A 21,188-nucleotide genomic window follows, 5' to 3' on the forward strand; every position below is an offset into this window, starting at 1 on the left:
TTTTTAATAGATCTTGTATATATCTATGAATATATATATATATATATATATATAATAATTTATAAAGTAATTGTTAATATCATTATAAAAAAATATAATATTTTTTTAAAACTATGAAAATTGAATATTATTTTAAATATAATTTTAATTGTTTTATTAAAAGTGAATTTTATTAAAAAGAAAAAAGAAAAAAAATTAAAGGATAATATAAAAAGAAGCAATGATGGGCCTAGGAGTACTGGGCCGAGCTTTAGATCCTCTTCTATTTTAAATGCGAGAACAACATGCTATCAATCTAATGTTTTTATTTTTAAATCAAACAAATGACTTCTTGTTACCTATTTCAAGTTTCAGCCACCACCAGTAGCTGAAAAGTTAGGTTTTAGATTCTTGTGTCTCTGAAAACTATTTTTAATTTATTTTTATTTGATAATATTTAAAAAACATCATAAAAAATAAATAAATTTATTTTTAACTTTAAAGCACTATAAAATCATTTTGAAAACAAAAATTAGACCAATTTAAAAATACTTCAGATGTATTTTTTCTAGCAAAATAAAATTATCATTATCAATTTTTTTTTCATTGATAGAACCATGACAATTGAATGTTCTCTCTCTCTCTTTCTTTTTTTAGATGACACTCTCTATCTTCTCCCTCAACACATAAGAACCAAAACACAAATAAAATAAAGTTTAGAACTTTAATATAAAATTCTTAAATAATAAGATAAAATATATAAAAATTTAAAAATTTAAATAAAAAATTATAGTATTTTCACTGTTTAAAAAACTTGCAAAAATAAATTATAACACATAAATTGATGCACACATCAAATGCAAGGATGAGAAATTGTGATAGTGATAATAGTTTAAAGTGTTTTTATTTAAAAATACATCAAAATAATTTTTTTTATTTTTTAAAAATTATTTTTTACATCAACATATCAAAACAATATAAAAACATAATTTTTTTTTCATTTTAAACAAAAAAAAATGAAAATTTCACCAAATAGCAAAAAAAAATAAAATGTTTGAGGATAAAAAACACACCATAGAATGAACATATTTCTATAAGCTTCACATATTCTTCATAATATGCTTAATCTGCAAGCCCCTAGGTTTCTACATTGTTGACTGTTTTTATAAACTCGAAAGTGAGCTCAAGTGTTAATAGCATGCTGCATTTGACTATAATATAAGGGGCAAAATGATACTTACAAGATACGTGCCAAATGCTAGCATAAATGCACTGAGGATCAGTGTGAATTCATTTACTCCTAGCCATTCCCCAACTGCAACAGCACACAGAACAAGCACTCTGTAGGAATTTACCAAGAAGAAGCTCACACAAGCATTTATTATAAGACCAAAACTTGTACACATGCAAAGAACATTTGTAACAGCAAGCAGCCATTTTCATGGTAGGAAGAGAAAATATGCAGATTATAGAAACTTCCATGGTTCATTTGCAAAAACGTAAGCATGATACTGCATCCCTCATCAGTTGATGGAGTTATCATGGACCTTCTTTACTTAGATTTTGCAAATGCTGACATAAAATAGACTGATAAATAGCTAACAAGTCAAATAAAGAGGGACGTTACCTGACAGAATAGCGAACACCAAAGTGAAGAAGATGGATTGTCCATGTGAAGATGGCATCCCAGGGTCAGACCTCAATGTCGAATCGGGTCTCTCTTGGTTGAATGTTCTCTTAAGGATTACAGAGAGGATTGAATTCACAACTAACCCCAAAGCAGCCCACATGGCTTTTGCATCATGCCTCCCAAGAATGACAGCACAAAAAAAAGTAACTACAAGCCATTTGCTCTGTTCCAACAACAATAGTACGACTAAACCATGCGAGTTTATTTCATCTAAATGCCGAAATTGAAATTCTGAAAGAAGTAAATTGCAGAATGTGGAAGCACCAAAGCAAATTGAAGGGCAGTGGTGCTCAAATATATCAAAGATATGAGGCCAACATAAATCTGCTATAAAGCAGCTATAGAGGATTCCTAGTGCTAAATGCTATCCTGCAAACAAGATTTTAATGTCATAATTGCCAAAGGCATTCTCAATGCAAGTGCTTCACTAGGGAATTAGTTTTATCTCTCAATTGCAACTTCAATTCAGTCCACAATTTTAGTTGTTTTGGGCGTAAGTCTCACTTTCAAACAGAAAAAATAAAAGGAAAGAAAAAGGAAATGCAACTTGTGTTCACTTTCAGAAGTTTTAACCAATATAAAAAGAAATATAGATAGTAAGTGAAATTAAAAAACAGGCATATTGGTCTTTGATTGGAATAGCGACAAATGAAGTGCAGTAAAAAGCATTCAAATGGTTTGGACACTGGATCTAGACACTATTTATGTATTTGTATGACCGTAAATAGAGAGTAACCCAAATTATTGTGAGATTGAGTTTTAATTTATGTTTTGCTTTAATTTATTTGATTTTTTAATTAAAAATTTTTAATTAAGTATTATTTATTATGCTTGAATTAATTATTATTTGGTATTTTATTTAATAAGTTATAAACCTAATTATTTGTTCCAGTAAGAGTTTTAGTATTTGTGTCTTATTTTTCTAAAAATTAGCTAGTTATTGATGAATTGAATAAAAATTGCAATGTTGCAAACTTTTCTAACCCCCACATTTCTCTTCTCCAGTTCTTTCTTCTTTTTCTTCGACTTGTTCGTCTTGGCTTCTCCTTTTCTATCTTTTTTTCTTTCAAATCTCTTTAGTCCCGTGTCAACTTTGGTATTAGAATATGAATTTTTATTTTATTGTTCTTATAATTAAACAATCCATGTGCTTATTCAAATCTTAAAATTCAAAATTCATTCTCAAACTCTAGATCATGTGGGAAACTTTTATCAATAATGATAAAGAATGTAACAATACAAAAAAATAATTCATCTTTCTATTTTATGTTCTAGATCTGAAAAGCAAATACTCTTACGTAGCCACATCAGCGCCACTTCATCACACTACCATGTCATCACAATGCCATATCAATACCAAGCCAACCAACATTGACATGTCAACTAGCACATCCTTAACAACACCATGTCATCACATACCGCCACATTAGTGCCACATTAGCATTTTTTTTCACATCAGCAACAATAACTTTTAGCATATTCTTACCAAACAATCTAGTCAATAATAGAGCTTATCTAAAATGGTGGAACAATATGATTTTATTTGATTAATTATTTATATTTAAAGGTTTAATACTGCATGCTTAAAATTTTTCTAGTATTTTTTATTCTTGATTAATCTCAACATTAAAAAAAAACAGAATTAGCTTTGTTTTTGTATTGTGATTTCACTTATAAGAATCGTAAATTATCTCAATTTTATTTTTAAGTTGGTTTTGCATGTATTTGTGTTATGATCATCTAATTTCCAACCTTAAATCCACACTTATTATGGACTCAACTCTTAACAATATTCTTAGGACCATTTAAAAAGAGTTGTAAACTTAGATGACCAACATCTATAAGAAGTGAACCCAAGAAATATCACAAGAATAACCATTGTAAGTAAGTTCACCTTGAGCACTACCAGTATACCTATCATTTAGATTACTCTAAATATGATAACCTTGATTATCGAGTTATGAGCCCTAATAAAATAGAAGCCCTCACTTTTAATTGTCATCATGGCCTTTAGATATTTGATATGTGAATTCATGATATAGATTAATTCTTTGAATAACACAACTTGTCTGATAATAAGAGAGTTAGAATTGCTAAGATAATGCTTATTAGTAAAGCTCGACTTTATTAAGAAGATGTAAGGATTGTTTAGAGAGAAGATGTATGTTAAATAATATTTATGTAGCCTTATTTATTAAGGGTAAAATAGTACTTTCAATTTAATCTATATATACTTTATTTGTATTTAGGTTAAGATTAAGCATTCATAATATACAGATTATTCAGAATTCTAGTCTCCTTTTTATGTTTGATCTTAATTATTTCAACATGGTATCAGAGCTGGTTTTATGAAACGAGGCTTAATCCCGAACATAGTTTTGTAGATCCAACTTTTTTGGAGTGAGATTTTGTCTTCCGCTTCTATAGAAAATTTGGTATTTCATCAGTTCCTGCAATTATTTTGGTATTTTGTTTTCCTTTCAGCTTTTACAATTTGGTATTTGCATTCAGTTTCTACAAATTTGTTTTGTGTTTTGGAGTAATCATACAATTCTAAGAAGATATTTGTTTAGTTTCTGCAATCTTTATTCAGTTTCTATAATTTGATATTTTTTTTCCACTGCTTTTGCATTCTGGTTCTCTGTGATTGTTGATTATGGCTTTTGAAAGAGATGATTTGCTTCAATCTGTGAGTGTGAGGTTGGATGGGAAGAACTATTTGTATTGAAGCTATGTAATGAGAAATTTTCTTAAAGGTAAGAAGATATGGGGGTATATTAGTGGAACTTATATAATACCTAAGAATGTTGAGGAGGGGGTGCTTTTTTGATAGATACATGGGAAGCAAATAATACAAAAATCATTACTTGGATTAATAATTTTGTTAAGCATTCAACACGCACACAGTTGGCAAAGTATGAGACAAAAAAAAAGGTTTGGGATCATCTACAAAGGTTATTTACCCAATCAAATTTTGCAAAATAGTATCAATTAGAGAATGACATACAAGCTCTTTATTAGAAGAATATGAGTATTCAAGAGTTTTATTCTGCTATGATAGATCTTTGGGATTAATTGGCTCTAACAAAATCGACAGAATTAAAGGCATATGGTGCCTATATTGAGCATAGAGAGCAACAATGATTTGTACAGTTTTTAACAGCACTTTGCAGTGACTTCGAAGGACTTAGAGGTTAAATTCTGCATCGTTCTCCACTGTCTTCTGTTAACTCTGTTGTCAGTAAGTTATTGGCTGAAGAAATACATCTTCAGTCTTATTCTAAAAAGGAAATTCTTTTTTCTTCAAATCCTTCTGTACTAGCAGTAACTTCTAAGCCATTCTCTAATCTTCAGAACAAGTGATTGTGCATCAAAAGTGTCATTAAGTCTCTTATTTTACATATGTATTTATTGTTTTTATTTGGTTGTTTTTATAATAATTGATGTGTTTTTTAGTAATGAAGTTTGTTTTAATGTTTCAATAGGTTTTTGGAGCTTAAATGAATTAATTCAAAAAATTCAACGTCGGAATTCAGAACAAAGAATTGAAGAGACATTTAGTTGAAGATTGAAGCAAATCTTGGTTCAAATAAGTGCTCCAAATTTGTCCCAAAAATCAATTCTATTCCAATTCTAGAAAAGAATATCATATGATTTATTTCAAGCCCAAACTTGCCTTATGTTGTGTGCAAACTTCAACCATTAAACACTCAAGGTTTCAATGTCAATCTTAGCCCAAATAATAAGTACATTTGTATACTTATTTGATGCTCAAATTCAGCCCAAAAATCAGCCCCAAATCAGCCCTAAATCAACCCCAAATCAACCCAAACACAATCCATGATCTTACATGTCCACACAACAAATAACAATTGATTTATTTTGGGCAATCCATTGATCCAAGAAGGCAAGCACATGGATGGAAAGCTGGAGGGGATATTTTAACATTATTTTGGGTCAAAAAGAAGAAGGAGACACCTCATAAATGAGGAAGAAAAACGTGCACCAAAGTAGTTGTAAAGCTGTCTTGATTTGATTTTTCAGAACACCTTTCGGTGTTTTGCCCATAACTTTTGACTCAGGTGTCCAAATGAGCTGTTCTTTAATGATCTGGAAAGGTGACAGAATTGCCTATAAATATGTCTCTAATAGACTTCTCCAAAAAAAGCTTCTAAGAGGGTCGAATTGCTGTCCAAAGTTAGAGTCAGATTTGTGTCCGAATTTTTTCTGAAATTGTATTGTGTTCTTCTTTATAGATTTCGGTTCTTTAGTTTGTAAAACTTATTTTTTCAGTTGGATTCAAGTTCTTTCATGTTTATTGAAGTGTTCTTATATATAATCATGGTTGGCTAAACTCTTTCTTGGATCCAAATCAAGGATAATGGTGATTGAGGTGAGTTCTTTAGGATATGAATGAATCTTAATGTTTATCTTCTTATTTTCTTCATGAATGATTTATTATTGTAAAGAAATTTTAGAAATCATTTAGGTAATGTTATAATCTTGAATTTTTATGCACAAACTTTAGTTTTGGTATAGAGATTGCTTGATTCAATGTCTTACTTAATATGAAAGTACTTGTTCATTCTTAAGCAATAATCAATCTTCATCTTTCTAATCTTCATTGTAATATCTTCTGATCTAATATCACCATCATTGATATTAGGTTGAGTTATCTTATATATGTTGAAGAAATCACCAATACATCACCATTAAAATTGATTTGGACCAAGACTTACTTTTCTTGTCATTTAAAATCTATTTACATTTTTTTTTTATCTTTAAAAACAAATCCATCAATTATTTTCAACCAAGTTATTGTTAATTTAATTTCTCTTGAGTTTTTTTTTGTTACTTAGCTTAATTTCCAGATCTAGCTCTCTGTGGATATGACCTCGATCTTACCGAGTTAATTGCTACATCGCACACTCGTGCACTTGCGAGTTAAAACAAGCCGATCATAAAAAGCGGTCAAGCAATTTTGGCGCCGTTGCCGGGGAGCTAGCAAGCAAAGGTAACAAATTTAGATTTGATTATTGGAAAACTAAAAAAAAATCATATAAAAAAAATCAATGGGCTGGTTTTACCGCCTAAAAAAAAAAAATTACCTCACGGTAGTGAAGAATGAAAATAATGAGCTGGTACCAACTAGAATCCAAACTGGATGGCGTATGTGCATTGATTATCGTAAATTGAACATGGTGACTAGGAAGGACCATTTTCCGCTTCCATTTTTAGACCAAGTGCTTGAAAGAGTAGCTGGAAGAGCTTTCTATTGTTTTCTGGATGGATACTCAGGTTACAACCAAATTGAGATTTCTTTAGAAGACCAAGAAAAAACCACTTTCACTTGTCCTTTTGGTACCTATGCTTATAGAAGAATGCCTTTTGGTTTGTGTAATGCACCAGCCACTTTTCAAAGGTGTATGATGAGTATCTTTAGTGACATGGTGGAAAATTTTTTGGAAGTTTTCATGGATGATTTTTCAGTTTATGGGGATTCTTATGAGTTGTGTCTAATGAATCTAGAAAAAGTTCTTGAAAGGTGTGAAGAGAGCAATCTTGTACTCAATTGGGAGAAGTGTCATTTTATGGTGACACATGGCATTGTTTTAGGTCACATTGTCTCTTCAAAAGGGATAGAGGTAGATAAGTCAAAAGTGGAAGTCATTCAAAAATTAACTACCCCTAAGACTGTGAAAGATGTGAGATCTTTTTTAGGACATGCTGGTTTTTATCGAAGATTCATTCATTCTTTTAGTACCATTGCCAAACCATTGTGTAACTTGTTGTCACAAGATGTCCCATTTGATTGGACATCAAAATGTCAAGAAGCTTTTGAAAAGCTTAAAGGGTTGTTGACAACTGCACCAATCATGCAAGCTCCTGATTGGTCTTTACCATTTGAACTGATGTGTGATGCTAGTGATTTTGCGGTTGGGGCTGTTTTAGGGCAAAGAAAAGACAAGAAACCTCATGTCATATATTATGCTAGCAAGACTTTGAATGATGCTCAATTGAATTACACTACAACTGAAAAAGAACTCTTAGCTGTGGTCTTTGCATTAGACAAGTTTAGGTCTTATTTGGTTGGATCTCTTGTTATTGTTTTCACTGATCATGCAGCATTGAAATATTTGCTCACAAAACAAGATGCCAAACCACGTTTGATTCGATGGATCCTCCTACTCCAAGAGTTTAACATTGAAATTCGAGATAAAAAGGGAGTAGAGAATGTAGTAGCTGATCATTTGTCTCGTCTTTCAAGCTATAAGACCATAATTGATGAATCTCCAATAAATGAACTCTTTGCTGATGAAAATTTATTTTGTGCAGGTACTGTCTCTTACATTGGTTCTCCATGGTATGCTGACATAGCAAATTACCTAGCCACAAGTCAGATTCCTTCTCATTGGTCTAAACTTGACAAACAAAAATTCTTGCGCAATGTGCGCACCTTTTTTTGGGATGACCCCTACCTATTTAAATATTGTCCTGACCAAATTATTAGGCGGTGCATCCCTGATCATGAAATTCCAAGGGTCATTAATTTTTGTCATGCATTAGCCTGTGGTGGGCATTTCTCTTCCAAGAAAACCATTGCCAAAATCTTGCAGTGTGGTTTTTATTGGCCTACCATGTTTAAAGATGTTCATGCCTTCTGTGTTGCATGTGACCGATGCCAACGACTAGGTAGCCTCACTAGGCGTAACATGATGCCCCTTAACCCCATCCTTGTTTTGGAAATATTTGATTGTTGGGGGATTGATTTCATGGGACCTTTTCCAAGTTCATTTGGTTACCAATTCATCCTTGTAGCTGTTGATTATGTGTCTAAATGGGTGGAGGCCATTGCATCTCGAACCAATGACCATCGAGTTGTGGTCAAATTCTTGAAAGAAAATATTTTCTCTCGTTTTGGCATGCCCCGGGCTATGATTAGTGATGGGGGAAAACATTTTTGTAACAAGCCCGTTGGGATTTTGATGAGAAAATATGGTGTAATTCACAAGGTCAGTACCCCCTATCACCCACAGACTAGTGGCCAAGCTGAGTTGGCAAATAGGGAGATCAAGAACATTTTAGAGAAAACAGTCAATCCAAACCGTAAAGATTGGTCCCTACGACTAGTTGATGCTTTGTGGGCATATCGCACTGCTTATAAGACCTCTTTAGGAATGTCTCCTTATAGGCTAGTTTATGGAAAGCCTTGTCATCTCCCTGTTGAGATTGAGCACCGTGCATATTGGGCCATTCGGCAATTCAATGACAATGAAAATGAGGTTGGCAAAAATAGAAAGCTTCAATTGGATGAATTAGAGGAGCTAAGAAATGATGCATTTGAAAATGCAAAAATTTCAAAACATAAGATGAAAACTTTGCATGATAAACATATTCTTAGAAAATCCTTTCATGTTGGTCAAAAGGTTCTCTTGTATAATTCACGATTACATCTCTTTCCTGGGAAGTTGAGGACAAAATGGATTGGTCCATTTGTGATTAAATCCATCTCTGAGCATGGTGCATTTGAGGTAGAAAATCCCAAGAATGGAAATATTTTCAAAGTAAATGGTCATCGATTGAAACTTTATCTTGAAAATGTTGTGGCTGAAGTTGAGACATTGGATCTTGAAGATCCAATACCATTGTAGTATCAAAAGTAATGAGTTTTTATTTTTATTTTTATTTTCATTTTCATTTTTTTCTTCTTTCTTCCATCTCTTATATTTTCTTGTTCATGCATTCGGGACAATGCATTATTTTAAGTTGGGGGGTGTGAGGTTCTTTATTTTCAAAAAAAAAAAACATCAATGTTTTCTTTTAGTTGTGATATGCAGGTTAAAAAAAAATCAAGCAAGAAGTCAGCTCATGCCCAATTCAATCAGACATTCATCCTTGAAAACAGAAGGGGAGTAACAATTTTCTAATCTTTATACTTTTCTTCTCTTTCTCTTTTACATTGAGGATAATGTAAAACTTAATTTTAGATATTTCATTATGTTGAATGCTTGAGATAACCATGCTTGTTAAAAAAAAAAAAATACTTGCATTGGTATGTGAATGAGACTTGTTTAGGATCATCATTACCTTTTTGGGTTCATTATTGTGTTGAACATTGCATGCTTTAATTTGGGATAGATAATATCTTATAAAGCAAGATATAGCATACTTTTTTTTAAGATTACTGAAGTACATCTTTCCTTGTAAAAGTTGTGTGAGTTGTGTGAATATGCATGAAAGATGAGTATGATGCTTTACTTGTGATTATCCCTTTTGATCTAGTCCTAAACAAGGTTTAAGTAAATAGAGTAATAATCATTACATAAATAAATAAATAAATAAATGTGTACAAAGTTCTATCTACTCCAATGTTTTGAGTTGCTCAGTAACTAGGGGTATTCATCACAAATGTTTATCTTTACGTCAAACGGCAGCTTGAAATATGAGTATGCAAAGCACTTTAAGTTTGTGACTTTGTGAGTAACCGGGTGCATTCATCACAAATGTTTGTATTCGCGTCAAAAGGGAAGTGACTACTTAAAGACAAAAAATAAATCATATCTTCAAAAAAAAAAAAAACAAAGAAAGAAAAAAAGAAAGAAAAAAAATATATAGATATTTCTCTAGTTTGCTACCTTGTTTGTGTTGGTGAGAAGGGAAGATTACAAGTTGAGTTTTCGTATGAATCAATTATGTTGGTTGCACGATAAATATGACTGAATTTGGAAATTTTGTATGGATGTTTGATTTAGAGAATGTGAGTATGCTTATTTTTCTTTATTTGCTATTGTGTACACTAAGTTAAAGATACCAATGTTTGCATGATAGGTCCTTCAAGTGTGATGAATCGAGCCTAATTATGATTGTTATTATTCTTTTTATTTCAAAGGTTTTATGTTTTGTTTTGCTTGAGGACTAGCAAAATCTAAGTTGGGGGGTGTGATTGTGCATCAAAAGTGTCATTAAGTCTCTTATTTTACATATGTATTTATTGTTTTTATTTGGTTGTTTTTATAATAATTGATGTGTTTTTTAGTAATGAAGTTTGTTTTAATGTTTCGATAGGTTTTTGGAGCTTAAATGAATTAATTCACAAAATTCAACGTCGGAATTCAGAACAAAGAATTGAAGAGACATTTAGTTGAAGATTGAAGCAAATCTTGGTTCAAATAAGTGCTCCAAATTTGTCCCAAAAATCAATTCTATTCCAATTCTAGAAAAGAATATCATATGATTTATTTCAAGCCCAAACTTGCCTTATGTTGTGTGCAAACTTCAACCATTAAACACTCAAGGTTTCAATGTCAATCTTAGCCCAAATAATAAGTACATTTGTATACTTATTTGATGCTCAAATTCAGCCCAAAAATCAGCCCCAAATCAGCCCTAAATCAACCCCAAATCAACCTTCAAATCAACCCAAACACAATCCATGATCTTACATGTCCACACAACAAATAACAATTGATTTATTTTGGGCAATCCATTGATCCAAGAAGGCAAGCACATGGATGGAAAGCTGGAGGGGATATTTTAACATTATTTTGGGTCAAAAAGAAGAAGGAGACACCTCATAAATGAGGAAGAAAAACGTGCACCAAAGTAGTTGTAAAGCTGTCTTGATTTGATTTTTCAGAACACCTTTCGGTGTTTTGCCCATAACTTTTGACTCAGGTGTCCAAATGAGCTGTTCTTTAATGATCTGGAAAGGTGACAGAATTGCCTATAAATATGTCTCTAATAGACTTCTCCAAAAAAAGCTTCTAAGAGGGTCGAATTGCTGTCCAAAGTTAGAGTCAGATTTGTGTCCGAATTTTTTCTGAAATTGTATTGTGTTCTTCTTTATAGATTTCGGTTCTTTAGTTTGTAAAACTTATTTTTTCAGTTGGATTCAAGTTCTTTCATGTTTATTGAAGTGTTCTTATATATAATCATGGTTGGCTAAACTCTTTCTTGGATCCAAATCAAGGATAATGGTGATTGAGGTGAGTTCTTTAGGATATGAATGAATCTTAATGTTTATCTTCTTATTTTCTTCATGAATGATTTATTATTGTAAAGAAATTTTAGAAATCATTTAGGTAATGTTATAATCTTGAATTTTTATGCACAAACTTTAGTTTTGGTATAGAGATTGCTTGATTCAATGTCTTACTTAATATGAAAGTACTTGTTCATTCTTAAGCAATAATCAATTTTCATCCTTTTAAATTTCATTGTAATATCTTCTGATCTAATATCATCATCGTTGATATTAGGTTGAGTTATCTTATATATGTTGAAGAAATCACCAATACATCACCATTAAAATTGATTTGGACCAAGACTTACTTTTCTTGTCATTTAAAATCTATTTACATTTTTTTTTTTATCTTTGAAAACAAATCCATCAATTATTTTCAACCAAGTTATTGTTAATTTAATTTCTCTTGAGTTTTTTTTTTGTTACTTAGCTTAATTTCCAGATCTAGCTCTCTGTGGATATGACCTCGATCTTACCGAGTTAATTGCTACATCGCACACTCGTGCACTTGCGAGTTAAAACAAGCCGATCATAAAAAGCGGTCAAGCAACAAGCCTTACACAAGGATTGGCTTCAACGAGTGCAGTTTCTGTAAGCAGAAAGGTCATTGAAAGGCTTAGTGTCCTAAGTTGAGATAGTAAAATCAAGCTTGGAAGTTTGGTAGTCATAATCTAATGCGTATAAACCACCTCAGGGTTATAAATCACCACACCATAATACTGCAGCAATAGCTTTCCCAGGCTCTATTACCGATCCTAATACTTTGGCTGAACAATTTTAGAAGTTTCTCTCCTTACAGCTATAAGCAATGTCTGCTTCTTATTCCATAAGTCAGTTACCTCATAATTCCTCAGGTATGTCACACTCTGAATAGGTCTTAGATTCCAGTGCTTCCTATCATATGTCTCCAGATTCGTCATCTTTTACCTTCAAGTCCCATTTATCCTTCATTCCTGTTATGACTGTTGATGGCACTCCTATGTCCTTAGCAGGTGTTGGTTCTGTTGTCATACCTCACTTGTCTCTCCTTAATGTTTATTTTATTCCAAAACTCAAATTGAATCTTATGTCTATTGGTCAAATATGTGGTTCTGGTGATTATCTAATCATGTTTTCTAGTTTTTTTATTGTGTGCAGGATTTACAATCTCAAAAGCTGATTGGGACAGGTCGTAGGGAGAATGAACTATATATTTTAGATGAGTTAAAAGTGCTAGTTGCTACCGTTGCTGCTACTACTACTACTACTATTGATTTGTCTTCCTTTTATTTAAGTTTTTTATATTCCAGTTTTTATTTATGGCATTCCCATTTAGGTCATGTTTCATCTTCTCGTTTGAGATTTTTGATATCCATATGAGCTTTAGAAAATTTGAAAACTTGTGACATTTCTGATTATAGTGGATGTAAATTGGCAAAATTTTATGCTTTACCTTTTAATCAAAGTATTTCTGTTTCTTCACCATTTGATTTGATTCTTTCTGATGTATGGGGACCTTCTCATGTTGCCACAAAAAAAGGGTCTCGATATTATGTCTCTTTTATTGATGATCATACTCATTATTTTTGGGTTTATTTAATGAAACATCATTCATAATTCTTTAAGATATATGTAGCTTTTTGAGCTCTTATCAAAACTCAATATTTTGCTGTAATCAAATGTTTTATGTGTGATTTGGGTGGGGGAATACACCTCTAATAAATTTTGCCAATTGCTTGCCTTAGATGGAACCATCCACCAAACTTCATGTACAAATACTCATGAACAAAATGGTGTTGCTGAAAGAAAACATAGGCATATTGTTGAAACTGCTCGTTCTCTCTTGTTGTCTTCTTTTGTTCTAGTGAGTTTTAGGGAGAAACTGTTCTTACTGCGGTAAGTTTGATTAATACAATTCCATCTTCTCAGAGTTTGGGTCTGTCTCCTTTTGAAAAGTTATATAGGTATGTCCCTGATTATTCCTCATTTAGAGTCTTTGGTTGTACTTATTTTGTTTTTTATCCTTATGTAAAATGCAGTAAGTTATCATCTTGATCCGCTATTTGTGTATTTTTGGGTTATGGTGAAGGTAAAAAGGGGTATCGTTGTTTTGATCCAATAACTCAAAAACTTTATGTGTCGCGTCATGTTGTCTTTCTTGAGCATATACCTTTCTTTTTTATTCCATCCATTGCTTATAACCTGACTAAATATGATATTATTTATATAGATCCCTTTTCTGAGGATTCTAGTAATGATACCTCTCCCCATGTTCAATCAATTTGTACTCATAACTCTGCAGGTACTGGTGCTTTACTCTTTGGCACACCTGAAGATCCATTCACATCTATAGCTCCTCGAGCTTCATCTAAGATTGTGGATCCACCTCGACATTAGTCCATCCGCATTCGTAAGTCTACAAAACTACTAGATTTTGCTTATTCTTATTATTCTTCATCATTTACTTCCTTTTTAGCTTCTATTCATTATCTCTATGAGTCATCTTCCTATAAAGAGGCAATTCTTGAACCGCTTTGGAAGCAAGCTATGGATGAGGAACTTTCTACTTTATATAAGACAGATACTTGAGATCTGGGTCCTCTACCTCCTGGTAAGAGTGTTGTTGGTTGTCATTGAGTGTATGAGATCAAGACTAATTCTGATAGCTTTATTGAGCGATACAAAACTTGGCTGGTTACAAAAGGATACTCTCAACAGTATGGTATGAACTATGAGGAGACATTTGCCCCAGTTGCAAAAATGACTACTATTTGTTCTTTTATTACAGTAGCTTCGATTCATCAGTAGCCTATTTCTCAGCTTAATGTTAAAAATACCTTTTTGAATGGAGATCTTTAAGAAGAAGTTTATATGGCACCTCCTCCTGGTGTTTCACATGACTCCGGATACATTTGTAAGCTTAAGAACGCATTATATGGTCTCAAACAAGCACCCTGTGCTTCGTTTGAGAAATTCTCTATTGTGATCTCATCTCTTGGCTTTGTTTCTAGTAGTCATGATTTTGCTCTTTTTATTAAATGCACTGATGCAGGTTATATCATTCTGTCTTTATATGTTGATGACATGATTATTACTAGTAATGACATATTTCAGTTTTGAAGATAGAGTTTGTCAATGAGTATATAACATAATTAAATTATTACATGATGAGATGTATTATAAGAGAGGCAGAAGCCATAAATTTGCATAAATTTTGTAAAGGTTTAAATGATAATTTTAGAAAAGAGATTAGACTCTTATGTGCTTTCACTCTTAACTAAACCTATATTGTAGTGCAAAATTATGATTAATTATAAAGAGTTAATGGATAAAACATCAAAACCCTCATAATACACCTTTTAGATCTCAATTTAGGAATGATGGTTATTTGTTAGGTTCTCCATCATATAGACCTAATCCTAGTAGTGCCTAAATTTATAAAAAGAGTCGTTAATAAAATGTCAGTGTGTTAACTGTCAAGGTTTTGAACATATCTTTTTCAACTACGCCTCTAATCCTTTAGTCATCTAAAAACATAAGGATATAAGTGAAAAGAAAAACTATTATGTGTAAATGTATGAACCCAATCTTAATAATTTTAGTGACCTAGATGAAGAGAATGTGTAAGAAAAGAGAATTAACACTATAAGTTTAAATGAGTCTAAAAATAAGATTAATAAAGAAAATAATAATTCTTCTTTAGTGGTAAAGATAGAAGTTTTAGGAAAAACTTTAGTGGAACTTCCCCAATAAATAAATATAATCTTATAAAAGTCTCATAATATTAGTCATCTCAAACCATTTGATTCCTCACTCATCATGCTTGATGTCCAACAAGTAAAAGGTTTAGAGTAACATGCTCCTCACCTCCTTATACTTGATATCTAACACATCATAGGTTTAGAGTAACATAATGAGTTGCTTGATCTCTTGCCTCTGACACGTGATGAGAAAGATGAAGATAAACTTAATTTATCAGGCTATGTTTAAACTATATTTACTAAGATTTTGAATAGTGTTTGTACCATTCCACACCATTAGTCATATATTGTTCATAGTTACGAACTTAGAACACTTGCAGATTTTCTTTCCATATCTTCTCATTTTAAATTATCTAATTCAACTAAGTATTTTGCATGTAGAGTTTATAATTTACATGTTAAGATAAAAAAAATTAAAAAAAGTAATGAACAATACAAAGTTTAAGCTAATTTACACAACTATTATGATGTACTTAATATTGGAGATTATTTTGTAATATAGATTAGCCTTGAACGATGTCCCTTGAAATCCAATTACAAATTTTAAATAAGTAATGTTAAACCATTCAAAGTGTTATAAATAATTGGATAAAAAAAATTATATCATTAAACTACCATCAAACATTGATATTAATTCTATTTTTGACAAAAAGAACATATTAATGTAACTATGGATGCCTGAATTGTTTTTACGAGGGATAATAAACTTCAACGAATCTTAATATATGAGATAAACAACTAAATACAAACTATATTTGAATTATTAGTGAGATATTATAACAATTTGATTATAATTTTTAGGAGCATTATTAGAGCCTTCTTGAATTACAATCAATGGAGTCAAGAAACTCGAGTGGAGACACCAAACATTACACATTGATTACACACTTGTATTATTATAGACTATTAAGGATATCTTAAATTGTTGAAATGTTGGATTTTAATTTATATTTTAGTTTAATTTATTTGAATTTTTATTTGAGATTTATTAATTAAATTTTTTTTTGATGAACTTGATTTAATTATTATTATTATGTATTTTATTTAATAGACAATAAACCTAATTATTTATTATAGTTAGAATTTCAGTATTTATATCTTATTTTCAGCTTTTTCTTGTCTTTCTTTGACTAATTCTTCTTAGCTTCTTTTTTCTCTTTTATTTAGCTTCAAGTCTCTTTGGTCCCGCGTTACTAAATTTGAAGACTTTCAGCTCCAATGAATCAACACATTAAATCATAGTGATTATTAAAAAGACTAATAAAATCATGAAGGAAAAAAAAAAAAAACGCAACTCAGATTACAAAGATTAAAATCTCTTGAAAGAGGTAACAAACGAACAGAGAAAAACACAAACCAGGCAATTGAGAGTGGCTTCCAGTCTACCAGCCAGGAGCACACTTTGAAACTTATCAGGCCCGTGAATAACATCTCCTTGCTGAAAAGATCCTGTACTTTCTTCACTGTTACCACCATAACTAGCTCTAAAAACAGATGTTCTGACCAATTCAGTCATGGTCTTTGACAGAGCTTTATTCTTTGAACCAAAAAACTCAGATTTCGAAGCTGGAAACCGGAGCAACGAAATGGGTTTTGTTTGATTAAGCATAGAAGGACCACGAAGCAAGGATTTGGAAGTGGGTTTGGGAAGAGTAGTCGTCGTTGACGTCATTTTTTGTGAGAAGCAATGGCAGCCAAAGTTTGGTAGGAAGTATAGTGGAGAGGAGCATTTCTTGGAGATTTTATTACAAGTGGGAAATAATTATCTATGATGGTGGAAGTTATAAATTGGGCATCTTGAAGGACTGGGAAGCCATGGAAGAGCCTGGGCTTCCATTTGTTTTTATTGACGACGACGACCTACCACCTCACTTGGAGGAACCTTGTGCTAATTTTGTTTGTGTCATCTCTGGAATCTGTCATTGCATGGGGTCCCATTTTCTTTTTATTTAAATTATGAGAGTATTATCCCAACAATTTTCCTACGCTCAGTTTCATGATAGTTAGTTAATACTTCCTCGGTCCTAAATTCTAAATTAGTTTCTGAGCCGAGATGCCACGGATTTTCTTAAAATAAATTTTTATTTAAAAGAGTCCAAGGAAAAGTTTATTTTTTTAATTAAATTTTTTTTTTCTGTTTACACATCTCTTTTACAGAATTTTTTTATTAACAACTTTGGTTTTTTAATAAAAAATAAAAATAAATATTTACAAGAATCTCAATAATTTATATTTAGAAGGGAAAGTATATTCTTAAGACAAAATCCCATTTTCCTTATTCACTGTTTTTTTATTTCGACAAAAATATTTTTTTATTAGAAATATTTTTTATAGATGAAAACTTATCATAATCTATAATCTAAAAGGAAAGTTTCAAATAAAAAAAAATCATGTCTTCATAATTTTTATATGAAATAAAAAATAAAAGAAATAATTAATTCATGAAAATATAAACAATTAACAATAACAAAATATATACTGTGTTGTCATTAAATATGCATGTGCAATTTTTTGTTTTGTTTTTTATATCAGGTTCATAAATATTTTTTCATAAAATAATTACTAATATAACTATTAAAAATCTCTAACCTTATTTGGAAATAATGATATCATCATATGCTTTTTAAAATTTATTTGAAAAAAAAAATTATTTTAGGATATTAAAAAGAAGAGAAGTGTCAGCAAAGCTAAGCTCATACACACTTCACCTTTAAAAACAAAAAGGATAATAATTATTGGGCCGGTAGGCCTAACTGTTTGCTTAGACACACTTGGACTTAGTAGGTTATAGAGCGTGATTATTTTTTTTTTTAAGTACAAAGACACAAAATAAATTTTACAGTTTTAATTATAAAATAAATTTATCAATATTTTTATTTGATATTTTTATTTTGTTGAACATTGAGTTCAAGGGTAGGTTACCATCAAAAACAAAATCCAAATAACTTTTATGTAGGGGTATTTTTCAATTTTCTATTTCAAAAACATATTAAAATATCTACATTACCATTCAATGCAAAAATTCTATAGCTGTTGTCTAGGTTTTTGTTTTTTTTATTGTCTTGATTTTTTAGTTATTGTCAAGTTGAATAAAGTAAATTTAATCTTTTAATAAATATAAAAAAATATATTGATGGTGTAAGCAATGCACATGCTAATGAATGGAAAGAGCTTGTGCTCTCTTAGAGGCACGTGTGAACTCTTCTTGTAGCCAAATACTATCTTCTGTTATAGTGTTTAAAGTGGCTCACCAAAATATTTTTGATGAATGAGGACATAGTGGCGACAAACAACTGATGTGGTTCCAATGAGCTTTTTTCTTCTCCTCTTCATTTTCTCTTTCTTCTCCTTGTAAAAATACATAAGTTTTTTTTTCATTTTTTTTATCTAATTTGATTTTTATTCTTGTGATTCCTATTTGTTTTGCTTTTGAATCTTATTAAAGTTTTTTTAAAAAAATTTATCTCTAAGAATTTAATGTAATTTAATTTATTTTTTATAGCTTATTTGACCATCATTCTTTTAATTGCTATTTATTTATTATTTTTTTATGTTTTTTAATTTTTTGCCTCAATATTTTATTTGATTTAATTTTTGTATTAAAGTTTGATTTTTATTCTTTTGATTATTGTTTTTTTTTCATATTCTTAATTTATTTTATTTTTCAGTTTAATCCTAATTATCTTTTTTTCATTTAGTTTTTTATACCAAATTTGATATTAATTACTATTTATTTATTTATTAATTAATTTTTAATGATTATAAATTTTTTTTTGCTATTTTTATAACAAATTTGATCCATATATCTCGAATCATAGGTTAACTAGTTTAATTTTAGTTGAAATCATGTTTTTTGTTTTTTTTATTATTTTTTAAATTTTATCATTTGAGATTATGTTATTGGACTTGTAGCTATGTAATTGTTTTTTCTTGTCTTCAGTGGGATTATCCCAAGTCATGAGTTAATTAAGTTAACCTGAGTTGACTCAAATTGTTTTATGTTTTTTTTATTGATTTAACTTTGGTTTTTTAGGTTATTTTTTTAAACATTTATTTTTTTATTCTAATCTCATACTGTGTGTTGTGAGTTAGTCGAGGTAGCTCAAATTTACTTAGGTTTTTTTTTTATAATTTTTTACATTGATGTTTTTTTTTCATCTTTTGATATTTAATTATTAGGCTTTGAGATTTATAATTTTTTCTTCTTTTCTTTTTGTGGGTTATCACGGGTTGCAGGTTAGCTAAGGTAACCTAGGTTAACCCGATTTTTTCTTCAATGTTCATTTTATTGATCTAGCTTTGGTATTTTTTTCCAAACCTTTTATCTTTAAATTTAATTTTCTTATCTTAATCTCATATTACATATCGTGGGTTAGTCAAGTTAACTCAATTTTTTTTTAAATTAATTTTTTTAATCTCATCCTTTGATGTTATGTTATTGAGCCTTTTAATTTTTTTTGCTTTTCTTTATGTGGGGCTATATCGAGTCACAAGTTAGTCAATTTAACCTATGGTGACTTGACTTTGTTTTTCAATTTTTCTTTATATATTTAACTTTGATCTTTTTTTAGATTCTTTTTAAAAGTTTATTTTTTTAATCCCAGTCTCATATTGTAGATAATGAGTTTGTCAAGTTGATCAGGGTTAACTAGGTTATCATCACTTGGATATTCTTTTTCCACTTTAGAAAAAAATTAATTGACCCATAGCACAATACAAGTCACCTATCTAGTATGCTTCTAATAATTTCTTCAAGTGAGGGCAATCCAACCAAACCATATGGACATGGTCTAGCAGGCCTATGATCATGACTAGCTAGAGGGCGAACTCCCTTGTTTTAGAGGTCTTTTGATTACGCCCTTATATTTTATTTTTTAGAATATGAGACTTTATTCAAAATTATTAACAAACACCCAGCCTTATGGTATTTTTACTATAGCAACATTTATTATTCACTTTCTCATCAATCACTATAGATTAGAACAATCATTTTTTTAATTTAGTTCGCAAAATTTTTTTCTAAATTTTTTTAGAAGAAAAGGTTGAATTGAAAGATAAAGGACTAAAGTGCAATAGATGTCGTCTTAGAATTTCAATTGAAAAGTTAATTTAAGTCCCTCATCTTTTTAACCTATTTGGTAAATGGTCCCTTTAGTTTTTCTAAATTCAATTTTGGTGTCAAACTTTATATCCCTTATTTTTTCAATCATTTTTTGTTAAAATAAAGAGAGAGGGTTACCAAATTTCAATGTAAAGAGAGAAATTCATTGTTGTCAATGATTCTGACAAAAAAATAGTCAATTTTTGTATCTATGAGTTTTATTTCATAAGAGGAGTTTAACTTAGGTGTTTTTATTCCTTCTTTGCTCGATTTGGTAGTTTTGGGTTGATTTTGATTTTTCAAGCTATTTGTTTTTTGTTTTTTGTGGTATATATAGATTTATTAAAGTGTTTAGAGTGTTTCAGGTAAACAAATGGTAGAAAAAAGATAATGCGTCGTCTACTATCTTATTTTAAAAAAAAATGAAATGGAGTCATCTGCCCCTGTTAGAAAAAAAAAAGCCTAGACGTGTGGGTTGGAAGGCCCACTTACCTGGGTTAATTTTTTTTTGAATGCCCAAGCCTGAGCTCCTTTATTTTTTTAATGTTTGGTTATAAAAAAAATAAATAAATGAACCTAATTGAGTCCTTTATCCGAGTAGAGGGTTTGATGGGCTAATCCATAACATCTAGACTACTATATATATATATATAT

The 21,188-nt window shown here is 30.4% G+C and overlaps 1 protein-coding gene across 3 annotated transcripts in view; it reads right to left on the reverse strand.

Moving 5' to 3' along the window:
* The window catches only part of LOC105116332 (lipid phosphate phosphatase epsilon 1, chloroplastic-like), an 18,998-nt gene extending 1,625 nt beyond the window's left edge, over positions 1–17,373 (reverse strand). For all 3 annotated transcript variants that reach the window (XM_011013641.1, XM_011013640.1, XM_011013642.1), the window contains exons 1-3: positions 16,791–17,373; positions 1,607–1,832; positions 1,221–1,294 (exon numbers count right to left, since the gene is read on the reverse strand). In XM_011013641.1, coding sequence (XP_011011943.1) covers positions 1,221–1,294; positions 1,607–1,832; positions 16,791–17,105 — 615 coding nt within the window. In that variant the 5' untranslated portion in view covers positions 17,106–17,373. The remainder of the gene's footprint in view (positions 1–1,220; positions 1,295–1,606; positions 1,833–16,790) is intronic.
* Positions 17,374–21,188: the final 3,815 nt, after the last annotated feature.

The sequence above is a fragment of the Populus euphratica genome, unplaced genomic scaffold, assembly GCF_000495115.2.
Source record: "Populus euphratica unplaced genomic scaffold, PopEup_1.0 scaffold911.1, whole genome shotgun sequence".
Classification (NCBI taxonomy): domain Eukaryota; kingdom Viridiplantae; phylum Streptophyta; class Magnoliopsida; order Malpighiales; family Salicaceae; genus Populus; species Populus euphratica.